Source organism: Lepisosteus platostomus, chromosome 1 (genome assembly GCF_059453375.1).
Source record: "Lepisosteus platostomus isolate fLepPlt1 chromosome 1, fLepPlt1.hap1, whole genome shotgun sequence".
Lineage (NCBI taxonomy): Eukaryota > Metazoa > Chordata > Actinopteri > Semionotiformes > Lepisosteidae > Lepisosteus > Lepisosteus platostomus.
The window spans coordinates 8,806,699-8,826,241 of record NC_142611.1 but is presented as its reverse complement, the minus strand read 5'-3'; the positions used below and the strand labels follow the sequence as shown (position 1 = coordinate 8,826,241).

The 19,543-nt window shown below is 34.8% G+C and overlaps 1 protein-coding gene across 29 annotated transcripts in view; it reads right to left on the bottom strand.

Annotated features, from left to right (window-relative positions):
• The window catches only part of adgrl3.1 (adhesion G protein-coupled receptor L3.1), a 338,051-nt gene that overhangs the window by 244,100 nt on the left and 74,408 nt on the right, over positions 1-19,543 (bottom strand). For all 29 annotated transcript variants that reach the window (XM_088612815.1, XM_088612965.1, XM_088612882.1 and 26 more), the window contains one exon: positions 13,787-13,969. In XM_088612815.1, coding sequence (XP_088468941.1) covers positions 13,787-13,841 — 55 coding nt within the window. In that variant the 5' untranslated portion in view covers positions 13,842-13,969. The remainder of the gene's footprint in view (positions 1-13,786; positions 13,970-19,543) is intronic.

Below are 19,543 nucleotides of genomic sequence, written 5' to 3'. Positions count from 1 at the left end.
AGAAGTGGTGTGCTACAGGGATCCATTTTAGGCCTGTTGCATCTCCTGATCTATACTGACAAGTTAGCTACTAAGGTTGGTTAGAAGCTGGTTAGAAGATTAGTTAAAATTGGAAATGACACAAAAAAGGGCAAATAGCAAAAACGGAAAAACTTATGGAATAGGCCAACACAGGGCATATGATTTTTTAAACATTTTTAAATGATTCACACTGGTAGTACAAACACACATACATTTACTGATGTGTATTCAAGGCAAAAATCTAGTAAAAAGAAAGTATATTTTAATTATGGAAAAAAATACTACATCTTATTCAGAGGGTTATGCAATGTCTTATATTACATCATATCAAAATTAAGTATATTTCTTAAATTCTTCAAGTGCTTCAAATTCAAGTGCTATTTGAGTATAAAATACCCTCCGTCTCATTTTGAAAGAAAAACATTTCAACATCAAAACGACTAAAGTGGAGCTGACTATACGTACAGTATACAAAGTGTTTGGGATAATTGCAACCAGTATTTTAAGAAAGAACAGAATGGAACAGGTACCTAGGAAGAAGAATACGTATCATTGCTGGACCAAGGAATGTTAAGTGTATTTTGTATTTTAATAGCCAAAAAAACAAGAAGATGAGAATAATTCGAAAATAATTACATGTAAAAGAGTTTGGAGGATGAGTATAACAGAAGACAAGATTTTGGTGAGGTACAGTAAGTAACAGGGGCTGATGACGAGAAAGACAAGTTACCTTTTTTGGTTACTGATTGTATCAGAGGTCATGCAATATGGTTGGTTTGAGAGTAAATGTGTGTGACAGCATACTGAATATGTGTGTGTAAATCCAAAAATCCAAATGCAAATCTGCAACCTGTTAAAGCTGGATTTTGCCAGTACAGCAATCCAGTATGTGACTTGAAATAACTTGTGGATATTTCAATATGAATGGCAGTTGATTTCCAAACTGCACACATGACCCCACCTGTATGGTTGTGGGAAATTTATTTGAATAACTCAATTGGACTCTACTGATCTTGTCAAAAAGTGAAATAGACTGCCAATTAAAAACAAGTATCTCACCTAACAGCCTTCATCTAGTAGACCAACAACCGCTTAGGTATGCCCATAAGTTATTCACTTTAAAAAGGTATTTGCCTACACAAGTATTTCATGCCACTTGAAAATCAGTGATCACAAGGTAATGAGATAGTCACAGCAATTCTGTGCCCTTTGAAGGTATGTTATCTCATCCCTTTCTTTCTTTCTGCTCATTTTCAAAAATGAGATAGTCAGGTAATTCTTTTTTTTTAATTTGGAAGGACAGATACTTTTTGCTGCCTGTTGGATAAGTATTAATGCTGATGTGTTGAAAAATTGAAATAATAAAATATTTGTTTGTAAGAGTTTGTGATCTATTTAAAGTTTTGTTTTGAAGCTTGTGGCCACTTAAAATTGTAGGTTTTTAGATACAGTTTTTAGTTTAAGGCTTTAACAGTCTATAGAACAAATGTGTTTATTATACATTAACCACATTAAAAAAATACATATAACTTGTACTTAGTTTGACAAATTTGTCTTAAGAATTATATGACTTACATATACAGTATTTACTCCTGTGCAATACAGTATGTGTGTATAAAGCTTTGTACAGTAAATGTAAATACTTCCAAACAACTATAACGCTACAAAAATGTAATGTTTTAACATATAATATACACATATTACCTCTTTAATGAAGACACACTGCTTGCTTACCACTTCAAATTACTTTTGAGGCATTTTGTAATATTTTTAACATCACTCACAGCTACCAGACCATAGTACCACCTAATGTAAACTAACATTGAAATCTTCTTGACCTCTTGTCAATACTCATCCTCATTAAATACCACTCTGCTTCAATGAGCAAGTTTAAATTGCATCTTTCAACACTTAAAGTGATGCAACTGAAGCTCAAACTCTAATTCACTCATTTATAAGATATACTGTATGTCCCCTTCAGCACACCTATAAAACTTCAGGGTATTTAACCTGTTTCCAAAAGCCTGCCTGCTTAATGCTGTTGTCTTTTGTTTCAATGCCTTTGACAGTATTTTGGCAATATAACTTACAGAAGATAACTACAGCCAGCTTTTTAGGCCATTTTAAGTGTCTTTTTAAGTAGAAACAAATTATTGATTTTGTTATTTGAAAAAAAATGTTCCAAGACATTCTGCCAAAAAAACACTGTGTTTTATACAGTATATGTACAAAACAGTAGTTTTATGTAGAGGATTTCCCTATTCCCTATAAAGTTTAAGAAATTACATTTACTGAAAGCCTACAAAGAAAACCATAATATGCTGTGAAGGAAATGTTTTGATAAAGTGTATTTTGAAATCCAATAGAGAAAGAGTAGAAACACTTTCAGGTTTCCTTTCAGTTCAATGTGTCCTTTTACAATATTTCAGAATATTAATTGTGAACCTTTAGCTCCATAGCATTAAGTACAGTAAGCACAGCATTTTATTTTCTCAGTTTTCTCCTGACAGAATATAGACTGTACTAACCATTCTTCTTGCAGACAGCTCATAAGCTAATATTCTTACTAGGACAGTTTAAAAAAAAAAACTCCTGAGAAAAGTCTTACTAACATACTGCTTAAAATAATACAGACATGAGGCCATGTACTTCTTCCATAAAAGAAAAAACACAATTGGAATGGATAATCATTGGATTGTATATATATACTTTCTCGATCGTCATCCCTTCTCTAGAGGGCGCTCCGACCCTTTTGTAGCTTAGTTCCATTATCACGTTCACCTGCCCCTTGTTCCGTCTGTTATTCAAACCTGGTGCTCCAGAAGCTCAGGGCTCTGCATTGGAAGATGGACGCCAGGAGGTCTGCCTAGCATCAAGTCGCCCTGTGTCCGTGGCTAGGAGGCTTAGGCTTCCAATCGGCGTCCTGACATAGCTGAGACCAGGGCTCAGAGCTCCTGGCCTCGTCCTTCTGTTTTTATCTCCCTGTTCCTGTTCCGGATCCCATTCCGGATTTTACTTTTGTCTCATTTTGGATGGATCACCCGGCTTTGGATTTTGGACTGTGCCCTGATTTCCCCCTTGGACTGTTTTGGACTTGTTTGCCTGCGCCCCCCCCTTGCACCTGATCACTGGCAGCACCGTCCCCTGTTCGCCATCCCTTTTATTCCTCACCGTGTTTTCCCTGTAGCCCTTCTCTAGTCACTTCCGGATTATACCGTCTGCATAGGGTTCTAAATGAGCACTACACGGGAGTCAGGACCGGCTCCCTTTAAATATACATGCCTGTTTCCATGTACACATGTTCATATTCCAAATTTCTATGATTTTTGTAAAAGAAAAACATGTTTCAGTAGAAAATATGAGACCAAAGCAGACAAAACACACCTGAAAAAAGTCAATTACTACTGTATACTGTACATTGATCAGGCTAATTGTTTGATAATATTGTTAGGATAATGATATAATCACCCATTTTCATAGCTTTCATCAATGCTGTATAATGATAAAATTATCATTTAGATTAAATAATAAATCCACTAAATTACAGAAAGCCCATTTAGGCCCTAAATAAGTTTCATGAACTGAACTGACTGACAGCAATTATATAAAAATTCAATCTGACTCACATTATATTAACTTATGGCTCCAGTGCTTTCAAAATCTAAATAAAATAAATCAGAAAGCAGTTATCCATTTCAAGTTTTACTCCAACTTCGCAGTGTTTGGCACTCTAAAGTAGTATTTAAAGAGTATTTAAAGCAGTTTGGTACTCATGGACAAGACAGTTAAAAATACAATATTATACAAAATCCTTTATAATAAATATAGACCCTCCTAATTGAATCCAGATGGCTGACTCTATTTTACCTGTAGAATCAGAATTTGTTGCAAAGACTACTGTAGTAGGTTAACTTCCTCTGCTTACTTTCTGCTTTACAGAAAGTCCAGTCAAAACAAACTCAATAGATTATGTTTTCTTTGTAACCAAATGAATGCAAAATTTAACCATCTCATATTTTAATTAACCTTCTTTTTGCTGATGAAAGATATATGTGGCTTATGGCTTATGTGTTGTCCCTAGAACTCTATAGTATAATATTGTAAAACTTGTTTTTTGTGAGATTAGATGTATGTTTTACTTTATAAACTGGCAATACTTTAGATACTGACCATGTCTGATAAAAATGATGATAATGTTTAAGACTAATTGTTTAATAATGAAATTCCAAATAATTTTTATGATGTCCATTATTATAGAGTCAAGCGTCTTCTTGACAAGTAATGATAGCTTTACCGTGCAATAATCATCTTCAGATTTTTTAAGATTATGTCCATATTTATTTTCTTACTTTGGATTTATTATTCTGCTAAATAAACAGAATGTGCTTGCAATTTACATACTTTGTCCCTGTTTAATCTACCCCTCTTTACATCTGAAATTAATAACTTGTTCTATTATAAATAAGATAACTCTGTGTTTCTAATTAGCTTTATAGCTGAACTGCAGTACAAGATTTAGATTTAACAAAACTATTTTTAAAAATAATTAAATCTAATTTTAGTGATTTCCATATTTTAAATCACTTTTTTGCACTTTAATAAAATTAATATATATATTTTACTACTTTTGTTTCCCATTTTAAATAGATGTAATTACATAATTAGTGGTGATATTGTATTGTATTATGAGTGATCCTCATTTGCCCAATTTCAAAGTGTGCACAATTTAATCATTCTTATACCTTAGTCAAAAACAACCTCAACTACAATTCAAAAGGACTTTTCTGTAATCAGATAATTCAGTACAGAAAAGAAAAAAAAGTGTGTACAGTACACTCATACCATGAAAAGGCTACCAACACAGCCCACACGACTGTCATGGGTGCAACAAAACTAACATTTTTTAAATAACATTAACAGCCTTTACATAACTGCAGTCAATAATTAAACATAAATTAAAGGCCTTGAAAAAAACGTAAAACCTGATAACACTGAGTTTTAAATAAACAAGGTAGACAGTATGTGTTTTGTACATACAGTAGGAACAAGTAACAGGTTTATTCCATGCTGAAAAGAGAAGAAATAAAACACAACGTTTCAACCACGGAACCTTCTCCAGGTGTGAGAAAGGCAGGGCAGTAAGCAAAGGTAATGTAGAAGAGGAGAACAAAAGCTGGGAGAGAGGAGGAGTGGGAGGCCGGAGCAGGGGACAGACAGAGTGGCCAATCAGGTAGTGTGAAGTCAGGATAGGTGAAGAGAGGTGTGAAATGAAACCTACAATGAATAGAGAGAATTTAGAAGAAAATTAGTCTGTCGTCGAAAGAAGGGGAAATGTTTGATCCTAGCTGCAGGATAATTTTAGTTTCTGTAGTCATTCTGTTGTTGGAGTTAGGAAAACCAGCTTTGAGAATACAGACGGATAGATTAGTGTGTTCATGGCTGCCAGAGGTGAACGAGAAACAATAGGCCTGGAGAAATCTTTAATCTTCACAGCCCTAACATGTTCTCTGAAGCAGTCTCTGAGTCTCCTTCCTGTTTCCCCAATGTAAATGGCTGGGCATTTACTGCAAGAGATACAGTAAGTAAGGTTGCTGGAGGTACAAGATGTCATCTGAGTGATCCAGAATTGTCCTGAGGGGCCTTGAAGAGTGTGGTGTTAGATATGTACTTGCAGGTGATACAGTGAGCTCTTTTGCAATGGAAAGTGCCTGGTGTGGATGGTTGCTGAGGGCCGTCAAGGGAGCTGTGAACAAGAAGGTTACGCAGATTAGGTGGTCGGCGATATGAGATGATGGGGTGGTCAGAAAAGAGGACCCAATGGAGAGATCATGTTGTAGAATGGAAAAGTTGTCAATAATAGTCCTGGTGATAGAAAGTGTGTTGGGGTGGTGGGGAAGCACCAAAGGAATGTGGTTGTTATGGTGGGAATTCCTGCTCGGGTTGATGGTCCAAACAATGTTTTTGCCTCGGGCAAGGTGCCCTGTCAATAACACTGCTAAGGTATCCTCTGTTGATGAAAAAAGAGAACATTTTGAGAGCTTATGTTCTGGAAATCGATGTCATCGCTGCATGTTTTTTACATATGCATGAGTTAGTTTTTCCATATAGCACAAATTCTTTTGACAGTTAAAACCTGAAACTTTCAAAGTTAACTAAATAATAATAATGAATGCTTTGCAGAAATTCTCTGCTGATACACAGCTTGGAGTCACTAGTGAATGCCAACATATAAGAAAAACAAATCAGTAATCGTCAGTATTTACAGTCCCTACAGATCTGACAACAAACTGCAAACACACTCTTTGTTGTGACACATAAGAAGCTGCTAACAGATGCGGTACTTCAAGCAAACATAAAGATAAACATACATTTTGAGTATTTTTCTTTTTCTGTGATTTACCAGTGTTCACAGTGCTGACAGTTTGGCTATAAATCCTATGGGGAAGTACTGTACTGCAGAGTGAGTCATTTTTCTTCCCTTAGTCGAAAAAAAAGTTAACTAAGTATTAAGAGGCTCACTGATTTAGCTCATCTTGTTTTAAAAAGGGATATAATCCATAGCTCTAAGGCACCGAGAGGAACTGCTTTGCCACAGGACAATTTTGTTTAAAAGGAGAGATGTATGGCAAGCGATTGTTTAGTGACCAAAAATGTCAGTAAAGAAAATATGGAGTAAGCAGTACATGCATCTTACTACAATAATAGTTTATTCTATTTACAACTTCAAGTAAGCAATAAAATGTTGAACTCTATTCTGAACAAAATACACAAATACTACAGCTCTGTTGTCTACTAAAGTATACAGTATAACTGTATTTGGTATTCAGTGTTAAAAGGGTATTCAGTGTTAAAAATGAACTAACAAATATCCTTAGAGGGTAGTGTCGAATCTTGCAATCTTAACTGTAAAAATATGCAGTATGTACTGCATATTCTATATAGACAGTGAAGGGTGTATCTCAGCTTAGACGTTTTTGTTCTGAACAAAGAATATTATTTAACCTGACAGATTTGTCAGATACTGTATTTATTATATTTATTACAGTAGGCAAAACACTCATATCACAGAAACATCCAATACAGATATGCAATACACAAAGGATGTTAAATCAAAATAATGCCAAACCGTCAAATTAAGAGACTTTAATTATTCTAAAAAAAAATACATCTTGGGTGTGTGCAATGGCTGATAACAATGGTTGTATAAATATAATTATTTAATTTTAGTTCCATGTAAAGAATACAGAATACTTTAGAAAGCTACCATAACTGAACTCACAGGTGCACATAGTCCAGATTTAATCAAAACCAGCATTTCAACCAACCTTACCATGCAAGGGCTGAAATGAGGGAAACTGATAGGATGTATTTAATTCTCTTTTACAATTAAAACTGTGACTTCACGCTTTTTCTAGAGATCCTCCAGGACGTCTGAAGTCCCTATAATCAAATGACTGCCTTGCAATGTAATACAGTATGTATAATGAAAACAAGGTTCTAAGATCCTTCTAAATCCATCTTCTAAGATGGATTTCAGATTACCAAGAAAAAAAAATAACCTCCCAAGTGGTGCTTATTTGGAACACCAGTTAAGCCCTCTAACCCAACCACTGGCTGTTCAGGTCCTGGCTGTGCCACTAGCCAGCTAGGATTTCTATATGGTGTGGATCTCATCTTGATTCAGGTAAGGTATAGGATCCTTGCTTGACCTACAGTACCATGCAACAGCACCCCCAGTGCTAGTGACTTGTGGCATGTTAATTAAAGATATAGACTGTTGATGGAAGGGACAGCTTTTATTCCTGACAAATTAGGTAAAATATCATTTAATTATTAAGTCTGCTTTCCCAAGATGAACATCCTCCTGTGACAAGCATCTGTTTGGAGATATCATCTTCTTGAAAAACAGACACATTCGTTACAGACTAATGTTTCCAATATGGGAAGTTGAACTTACTAAAGGGAATCGCTGTACAAATAAGAATGCACTGTCACTTACTGTACATGTTGTTCCATCTGCCAGTTAATGTCCATGGATGTCTCTTTCTGTTCAAATCTGATCTGTCTCTACTTGTCAACTTATGTTATGATTTGTACCGTACACCTAGAATTATTGTATCCCTTGGTTTTCAGATCTATATCCACACAGCACATAAAATGTGCAAATGAAACAAAACACAAAACAACTTGTAAAGACTTTTCTTGGATCTACAACATCTTCTGGCCCTGTTGCAACATTAAATAATATTTTAGTATGCACATTTTTACAACCAAGGGATGTTACAAATGCCTGTAGTTTTACCTTTGTGACATAAGATTAATTATAACTCTAATCTATCATTATTTATTAATGACAGAGAAGATCTCTGCCTGACTAGCTAAATCTCAGTAGCTAATGGTTACTGGCAAAATGGTGAGAGCATTTTTAAATGACAGGAGTTAACAATGATAATAGTGGAAAGGCAAAGTATCTGATACAGATAGTAAACAAAACAAGAATTAGAGTGAATGCACTCTGTGGTTCTTCTTCCTTATAACTAAACAGTTTGCTCTCATTTTAATACCCTGGCTGCACTCAGCTAATCCTCAAGACCACACTGTGCACCATGGGAGAAACAGCCTTTTTCTCTTATGCATCAAGACTGGAATGCTTTTTCCATATTGAATTTGGGACAAAGAAATGGAAGCTGTTATTAAAATATGGTTAACGTGATCTTTTTATCTATCCTTTGAATTAAAAATAATTTAGACTGTTTGTTTCACCTGCCTATGTTTTAATTTAGCTGTTTGTATCTTTGTTATATGATGCAAAATTGCTAAGTACAGTAGCAATTTCTGTAAATTCAGCCATAATTTGTTTAGGGTTAAATGAACTGTCTGTTTTTTGCTATGGATACATTCTTTATAGAAGGTCTCCAAATATATTTATATCATATAATATATAATATAATTTTTGCAACACAAATAAATGTTTTCCACTTGGATTGGAAAGTAAAGGCTTGTTTATTTTATGATGGGAATATCTGTTGAAAAATTATATCAATAAAGGTTAAAAAAATACTGTATAAAGTTCTAAAGTCAACAGCAGTGCAATAATACTTAGTTTCAGAAAATATATTTTGATATTTCTGTACTCACAATATATGTCATTTTTCTATGAACGTTTGGTGCTCAGTCACCTCATGTGGGTCCAGAGAGAATGCAGATAATCCTAACTTACTTGGATCAAGCCTCATTATTGTCCTGCAAAAGTACATTATGTTGTACAGGGCCTTGCAAAATAATTATTTCCCTACATAATTTCCAGACATTGTTGCTGTTTGAGTTCATGAGCAATCATGGCACTTTCGAACAGGATTATTTACTCCAAATTATAAAATGCTAAAAAGTTAACAGAATGCAAATGAGATTTTAAACAAAATTGGAAAATTGTATTAATACGCCACTGCTTTGCTACATCAGTTTCTAAATCTGTTCAGGTACAAAAGAATGGTTTGAAATGTCACTTGATCAATGGTTTGAAAATTAGTGTAAACAGCTAGTCAAGCAGGAAACAGGTTAAGGACGTGATTGTGAAGACAACAGTGAAAGATCTAAGGTCTGTGTCTGAGATGGGAGTCACTGTTCAAACATTCAGGCCTATAATTAAAGCAAGTCCAAAATAGTTCATTACCCAAACAGTACCACCCCAACTCACAAACACAGTGGTGGCAGTATCATAGCATGGATGCTTCTGACGTTTCTCATCAGCAGGGACTGGTGCACTAGGCAAGATTAAAGGAAAAGTGGATGGGGAAAGGGAAGTCTGATTTGCCATGCTCGACCTGTTACCACTGTGACCCTTACCAAGAGTAAGCATTTAGAAAACGGATGGGTGGTGCAAAGTACAGGCCATTCCTGGAGAAAAACCCTGCTTGAGTTACCCGAGAATCTAAAGCTGGGTTGAAAACTGTCGTCTCAGGAGGACAATGACATGAAACGTAAGGCTAAAGTCACACCTTTATGGTCTGTTAAGAAAAGAGTGCATGTCCTTGGCTGGCCCCATCAAATTCCTGAGTTCAGTCCTATGGAAAATTTATGCCAAGACTTGATGACTGCAGTCCATTAACTATCCCTAACTTGTCAGAACTACAGCAATTTTGCCAGGAGGGATATAATAAATTACACCATCCTACAATGCTAAGCTGGTAGAATCCTATCCAAAAATACTGACAGTGGTAATTGCTGCCAATGTATTGACTTTGAATGCTGAATACTTTGTACATATTCTTTGCTATTCTGTGTTTTGCTGACACTCACCCTCATACCATGCACAGTTTAACTGGATCATTATGTTTTGAATAATTATCAAAATGATCTGGAAAGGGGTGAATACTTTTGCCAGGCACCTTAATTTATACTATTATCACTTTTGAAATAAATATTGCATTTTATTAAACATAATTATGTCTTGCAGCGTTGTTATATTGCTGTCCTTTCATTAAGCATTAATTCCCCTATTTATTTCACCTGGAAGTGTCAACTGGCAGGTAACCTCATTGTGCACTGGAACTGGTTTTGTGCAACTGAAGATATGCTTACAGACCCTCAGATGTCTATTCTACACTGCAGCCCAGAAGGGAAACAATGCAGCTAGATGAAGCATCAGGAGAAGGTCCCAAGGAAATACTGCAGTCTTGCCGGTACCTGATACACCACAGAATGTCTCTTGGGGATAAGCTGAGCATCCCTGAACATGTCTACGTCCATTTTAGTCTGGGAGCATGCCCAGCTAATTTAATACTAATATTGCAGATTTCTGCCTGCAGCAAGGAAAATCTTAGTTTTGGATTAGGATTTAAAACCTTTCAGTATATATATATAGATAAGGCTGAATGAACATGGTTTAACCAGTTTTCACCTGCTCATCAAAGGGAATCAATTTATAGAATTATGTATAGAAAGAAACAATGCTAGGGCACTGTAATAACTACTGTTTTTATTAATACTCACCTTGACAAATTAATACTAAGTCTACAGGCACCCTTGTTTCATAAATGTTTCATGATTAAACAATTTCCTTTATTGGAGCAGATTGCAAAAGAAGTAAATTTCATATCTGCCACCACCAATGAAGTTACCACAATCATTTTAACAACCAGTTGCAAATGTGGCCATCAGGAAAAGCAGCACTAATGGCTTAGTAGACATTTGTTTGAATGAGAGATTCCTTCATAACTTAACATAACTTTCATAATTAATCATTTTCATCCATAAATCTATGAAGCAGATGCAGCATGCTGAAAGTAATTCTGAGTGGATTAAACAGCAAGCCACCAAAAATGAAACAATTTTTCACCTGAGTAGGATCATCTACCACCAAAACATGTGTTATTGGTTTAAGAAATCTAGCCACATGACTAGAAAGAAATGTGATCATGGTTTTACAGTGTCTTACAGTTTTAATTGATTAAAAGATTAGTCGTGTCTGGGTGCCTTCATTTTTGTCTTTTAAAAGTAAAATGGGTTATAATTTCACCGAGTGTTATCATATACTTCTCGGTTGTATAGCATGTATACAGTTGTAAATAACATTAGACATGCTGTATAAAAGCGGGTGTGGGAATTCCTTCTGTTTGATTACGCTTACAGCAATATTAAAACAAGAAAAAATAATGTCTACAAAGAGAATATGACTTTTATCTGGCTCATGTCTTTATGTACATTTTCAATTCCCTGAAGTCAGAAACCCAAATAAAACCTAAGCTTTATCAATGAATAATGTGAAAAAACAATGAATGAATGATAAAAAGCTAAACTTACTAAAAACTGCATATTAGTATTATTATTATGCATGGTTGTTCCAACTGTAAGGTTCTAATACTTAAACACCCTAATCGAAGACGTATTCTGCCATTTATATGTACCACAATTCTGAGTGCATAACACACAATCCTGCTAGAGGCCAGTATTTAGGAACATTTAAATACTATTAAGTACTACTAATTATTTGCAGAAAGATATTAAATGGCTAGGTGTCCATAATGGGGAGATTAATCATTGAAAGGAAATGACACAGTTAATACTTCTTATAATTATGGTTGGTTAATAAATGCAACATTTTCCATGCTTACCTTTCAACCTGTTCCAGCATAACATAATGGTTTTTCGCTTGCAAAACTCTAGATCATGACAGTCTAGCATGATTCTTGTTTGTACATATATCATTCATTACGTTCATCAACCTCAAGATTCTGTGAATATCAGAATTCATATACAGTAAATACAGTAACCTGAATGATGTTTCGGTAACAGTGTAACTTGGCAAAAAAAAATGATCTTATGAAATGAAAAGGGTACACATTAGTGTGTTTTCAAGTTTTGGAAAGCTTTTGTCTAAGGCTTTCTTCTTGGTACTGTAATAAGAACATTTTTTTTTCTCAAAGAAAATGACTGACAGGATACCTTAATAGGATTCTCACCATGCATCAAAGACAACATTCAGGACAGTCACATTTAATATAGAAAAATAATTTTCTTTGATATATACCACTGCTGTGCTCATCTCCAAAGCACATACAGTATTTAACAAATTAACACATTCACAATTTACATACTTTTTAATCATGCAATTTGTTAATAGTTCAAAAGTAATATTTAAATATATTGCAAGCAAAAAAGACCCATAGCTTCTCTTCAAGGACCCACTAGGATCTATAACAATGCACTATTCAAATTGATGGAGGGTTCATGAATTATAATATGGGCATTTTATTTTTTAGTTTTATAGGCACAGTATATTTCAACCATATACCTGAAAGGCTAAATCAGTTAAGTCACTTCAAGTCTAAAGTACCAGAGTAAAATAAAACTCTCAGGATTTATGTTCAATTATTTTAACAAACGCAAATGTTTATCTGAAAGTAAGTTTATCTCAGTTTATCTGAAAGTAAATTAGAATGTTTACAAGCATGAAATCCAGCAAGTAAGAATGCTTGCATGGAAAGGTGAAATAGTCTTAAAAATAAGCTGTATTTTTGTATACTTAGAAAAAATGTAGAGCCCATTTTGAATAAAAAGCTTTGAAGTCTTTTCCACTTTCTCAAGATAATTGAAACATATTCATAATTATGATTATAGATGATAAGTGTGTTTTGAATACTTAGTATAAATTCAAATAAGGAAACCAATATTGTACTTAATTACTTACAATTACTTGATTTGTACTAATCAAGATACATAAAATGGTCATCTATCAATAAGTAAATCTCTAAATTGGTTTCTGACACATCACATGCAACTGATATAGAAAGATCAAATGTTTAAGTGTTGCCATTTTAGAAAATATCTATACTCTTAAAATTTAAATTCTACACATTACACAAGTTCTAGGCAGTGTTGCAAACTAAATTAAATTTCAATTGCAATATATTGTTTCAAATCAATCAGAAATTTAAATAGCAGGATGCAAGGATAAAACAAAAAAAATCCTTTAAAATCATAATTAAATGCCTTGCAATGCTAAATTAGTATGCGGTGTTGATTATACCTAAACCCTGCTTCACAGTATTAGAAAATTACCAAACAGTAATTTCCTCTAATCTAAGTTTATGTGCTTATATACTTTTGTTTTCCTAAAGTTATAGCTGAGACAAGGTTATAAGAATGAAACAAACTACTGTATACTTATAAAAATCCATTTACACAGGTTATAGATACTCAGAGGCCTGTGTGCTGTGAGGAGATATGCAGTATCATGAGGGTAGGGTTTAGCAAAGCCGCTTACCATGTGCTGTTGGTGTGAAGAGGAAAGAGAAAAGGACCAGCTGTAAAGTCCACATGGCCCCTGCAGAAAGATCCGGCACCAGAACGAGGTCTTCTCGTTGAGCCAAAACAGATGTTTGCTTCACAGCACCTTTGGCACTTCAGATACACCCAGTATTTGAAAACTGTTGATCAAACTGCAAACCTGCACAAAATACAACAACAAAAGTGAAAGGATGCAACATTTTTTGTAACAAGTAAAAAAACTTGGAAACATGTCATGTATATAATGTGAGTGTGAACCTTCCTTCAAGAAGCTGCACAAAGTACACCTTCAATCTCATTTGCAAAACAAACAATGGACCCAGTTACCAATGGAAGCATTTAATTAAAGTCTTTAAGTGGCCCCCGATACAAGAATTATAGATACACCAAGAGATTTGCTTTTACGCAAGCAAATTACACTTTTCATTTTTTAAATATACAGTATGTGGAATCTAGAAAAGCTCTCCACAATAAATTAAAGTCATTGGTAACCCAATCCAACTGCAACAAAGAATCCAAGTACAAGACAAAAACGTTCCTTTGTTTTCTTGGGGTGTTCCTGTTATTAAGGTCTACATGTTCGAAAATGTGTTGATTACGGCAGGTATAACATCTCGCATTAAAAAAAGAACACTCCTCTTGTTATATTCTTTCTATTAACTCTATATACTGTATAGAATTTGTAATGTTACCTTGCACATTTTCAACTTTTCTGGATATTTACATTTTATTTTTTCTTTTCTTTTTCATTTATTGTTACAAGCAGAATCACTAAGTGAACAAAGTGATTAATATAGTTTTTCAAAAAAGGTGGACATGGACAGGTGTTTTTCTGCTGCCCCATGCACAACTGTGCACAAATCAGATACTAATACAGCATATTAAACAAGACAGGCCAAACAGAGCAAGCTAATATACCACCACAGCCATGTGATGTTCTCATCCAGCTGCAAGTCATACCAAACACATTCCATTTCATATGCCAAATGTTCTCAATAACTAACTCACGAAGAGTGCAAAAAATATTTTTCCACTTATTTTGTCCCTTCAGTCCTTCATGATAATTTTCTACCATCTGTCTTTACAAAACAAGCAATAAATATACTCTGACTGTACTGTATGTTGTCTACCTTTACAAACTTTTATAGTATAAAGAAAAAAAACATCTCATTAAAGATGAATCTACTACAGTAAGATTTCAGGGTGAAATAAAAAGAAATCATCACCTCCATCCTTTCAATTCATAACTACAGTTTTGCTGACCTTGATCTTTCCGAATTGCATTGTCGTGCAAAGCATCCCATCTGAGTTGTCAACAGTAAAGTCAACATGATTTACATGCTGGGAGATCTTGCTACAACAACCTGTCTGCCTGATTCTGGGACGTAGGAGACACATACGAAAATAAGGCTGAAAAACAAACAATGACAAAATAAACAGAGTGGAGGGATCTGAAGAGACAAACTATCTCCTCTTTCCTTTAGTGAGCTTCACAGCTGTAAAGCCTGAGTTACATCAAAGTTATCATGAAGAGTACAGAGAGGCTCTTGAATCATATAGCTATGCCAGTGAAAAATTCCAATGTCTGAGCAATGTTAACAGCTAGCTCTCTTTTTTTAAAACTCTGAAGCTTTTTTGTTTCATTTTAATGCTTGTGGTAAAACATTGAATTCTTAATTCTGTTTACTGTGTGGCGTGTTTTTGGGTGGTTTTGGTGTTTGTTTTTCTTTTTCTAACACATTTTCTGGATGACAAAGCTAGTTCTGTACACTACTGCCTACAGAGTAACTCTGAATTGTTATCGGGGGAAACAGTATCTTCTGTAGGATAACATTTTGTCATTCATAAAATGTACTTAATGACAGTGCCACTGCAGATTCACCTCATTGCTTATACTGTAGTATCCATTACAGAACTACACTCATGCCACTGATCTGTAGCCAATTTTATGTAAAACCTAAAGTGGAACACTTCACTTTCCCTTTGAACCACTCTGGTCTGTGAATTTTTATTCACAGATGAGGAAGGCATATATACAAAGCATGTGGCATATTACTGGCTGACATAATGTTTTCCTGAAGATATTACTTTCTCCAATTACCACATTTTACCTCAGATTATGTACAATCTCTTTCAATAAATCTATTTTAAATTTTCACAATCCATAACTTCAGAAAAATGTTCTTGTTTTCTTATACATATATTTACTTTGATATAATATTATCAGTGATAGCATCCAACTGATACTCTATAACGTTAAGATTTTTTTAATATACTGACTGTAAAAAATAATAAAGAATACTGTAAATGTTTATTGGTTTCATTTCTGTTTATATGTTTTTCTATATATTTGCTGTTAATAAATGGCAAAATCTCTCATAATTTATGTTAATTATTTGATAATAAAACCTGTAAAAGTTCTACAATTCTGCTCCCAATGTAACCTGAACACAACATAAACTGTTAATCCTGACAAAACATTACAATTAAAGTGTTAGATTTAGATTATATATGTTTATATTGTGCATTTAGTTGTTATACTTGCTGTTTTTACTGTTTTAGAAAATACAGTCCTGGAATATTAATTAGAATACTTCTTTCTTTATTCAATCACCATTTTGAAAGACATTTTAATGCCAAAATTATCATGGGCCTTTGAGTATATATATGAACAAGTCTCACAAGTATAGAGTATTCTGCCCAGTCATGTTTTCCTGCCCTTTAAAAGTCAGGAACATAACTGTGATATTTCAACAATGGAAGGCTAGAAGGGCACCTGTAGTCAGAGATTTCCCTGATTTATAAATTTGTTAAAGTTACATACTGTAGCTGATTCTGTTCTGTCACCTTTAACAGTTTACAGGCGTATTTGTACCTCATTTGATATTCCTGACAGTATCACAAGTGAAATGCAGTCAGATGGTTTAAATTAATTGTGTTTTTCAGACTCTGGTGAAAACAATTAATTGTTAGGGCAACCAGGACAGTTATTAATGATACGAGTTTCTTGTGTGTTGTCCCAGCTAACAGCCACATTATTAAAAAGACAATGCACAAGGACAATGCAGAGTCAATGCCTCTTCACAAATAAAAGAAACTGGCAAATCACACACAAAGATATATAATGCAATTGTCGACTGCTTCACTCTATCCAGGATTAGATGTTAGCAACATACATCCAGTGTGATGGGACATTTATCAACTGTAATCTAATATAATGTAAATCTAATATTTGCTTCTTGTTATTTAGCCAATATCCAATACTTTATCAATCTTTTCTTTGGTGTGAATAGGAAAGGTCAATTCAGTGACAAATACAGTCTTATATTTAAAACTAGGAATATATGTCTGTTAGTGTTTGTTGTATATTCCAAAGATACAATACATATACTGTATAGACATATCGGAACGTAAATTAATCTGAGAGCTGAGAGCTGGCTAGACCACAAAAATCTCGAACATTGTGTTTAAGATGAACACCTCAGCTTTACTTGATAAAAAAGGGACTTTGCCCTGTTCACCATCAATCCACATTATAGAATGATCCCGTATGCAATCTGTAAGCATAAGATTCTTTTTCAGCAAACTAGGCAAGACAGGTTCTTGTTATGTGATATTTGGAATTCCTAAGAAAAGTTCAACCGAAGGACAAACCCTAGATCTCACCAATCACAGGCTCTTTAGAGTATAAACACGCGCCTTTAGACCATTATGTTGCAGTGTTTATCATGCTAACACCCTTCCACCATCCCCAGTGCCACAGTGAATGCGCCGACCCTTTTGTTTATTGTAAAAAGATTCAAACCTACTCATGCAACCAGTCATCCTTCAGATGAATCAGGTTAAAGCCAAATTTATCAATAAGGTATTCATAATTCTTTATCAGATTTACACTGTCATAGTTTGTATCTTCCAAAATCTACTGAGCCACGTTTATACAAAAGTCACAAAACACCTGATCGAATATAAAAGAATAAAATCACTCCTATTGCAGCTATCAGAGTAGATCTTGCTGACTGACTTTGAAGTTCCTGTCTGTTTAACCATGGAACCTTAATGAGCAGGCTGTCAACTAATTCTTTAAAGCAGCCTTTTTGGTCTTGCGAACAAAACAAAAATGGACTGGGCTGCTTTAAAAAGGCTAAGTCCTTGCACAAGGATTATGTCAGCAGCAGCTGCATTCTTGCCCATGGTGCATATCAGCATATGTTTATGCTGCTGGTCTTGTACTGTGTTTTCTGACCTGCTTGTTATTATAATTTCAAAATATTCTGTGATGCTGAACAATTACATGATCCAAATAATAACTCACACATGCAAATATATATAAGGGGCAAGGGGTTCAGAAAAATACTGATACATTATGATATTTTACTGTGTGACATGATATATTGTTCCTAGAGTATCAAGATGCAATAATAATACCCGATGCCTGACGTGAAAGTAATACAGGTACAGTAAATAATATGTCTTATGTATTTAAAAAGAAATAATGCAGCTCCAAGCAACTGTATTGGCACACCGTAACTAATTATAATAGCTAATAGCAGTTTATGTCTATATAGTGCTTTTCATTTCAATGTATCCTAAAGCATTTTAAATATATGACAGGATCCACTTCATCCATCACTTAAGTAGAAGTACTCACCTCTGTGACTCATGGCAGCCATTATGAACAGCAGCCGCAATATAAAGCACATCAGGTAGAGAAGTGGGAAATTACTACACCAACTAAGGGCAAAACATTTGGGCAGATCAGATGGTGTGAACCCAAAGTGGAATGTAGTCAGGACACTATGATTAACACCTGAAATCTTTTGAACAGTGCCAATTTTTTTGACCAATGATTCAGGATTTTTTAATGACAAAGTAATTAGGGTACATGTGGTTAGAGGTGCATCTGTCAGATGAGTTTAACATCTCAGCTGAAAGATGCACCTCTAACAGCACATGCCCTGTCACCAAACATGCTCTTTGTTCTCTTGGAAATTGTAATGGAAGCTTCCACTAAAGGTTACTGACAAACATTCAATACTATTGATGACAAATGATGTTGATATTAAGTTTTTCATTTTTGTACTGCTTAACATGTGAGCCAAAATACCGGCATGTGATTTCACATGTATTTTCTTACACATACCAGAATAGATAAGACAATAACAACAGCCAAGATAAAAAGGTGTTTCTCTGTAGCAGACCCATTAAAATATTTACCTAATTAAGAACCCGCATCCACTAAATAAATAACAAACACTGCTAAAGTCTATTTATACTCATTATATAAATCATGAAATAAAGAAAGCTACACTTCCTTTCTTGAAACATTGAAATCCTTGGAACCCCTTGTATGCATGGCAAAGAGTGCTGCTGATGTCCAGATTTATTTGAGCACCTGTTTATTATGGAACCATAAACAAGGAGAAATCCATCTATCCAGCCACTTTATCTAATAGATGGTCGCAGGGGAGCCAGAGCCTATCCCAGCAAACAATGTGGGCAACGGAGGACTCACCCCGGACAAGATGCCAGTCCATTGCAGGGCACACACTTTCACCAGGGCCAATTTTTCCAGAGGCCAATTAACCTGCCAGCATGTGTTCAAATTGTTGGAGGAAACCGGAGCACCCAGAGGAAAACCGTGAGTATAAAGGGGAAAACATCGATACACAGATAGCACCCCAGATCTAGAACTGAACCCAGGGCCCCAGCACTGCAAGGCAGCCATACAAACCAC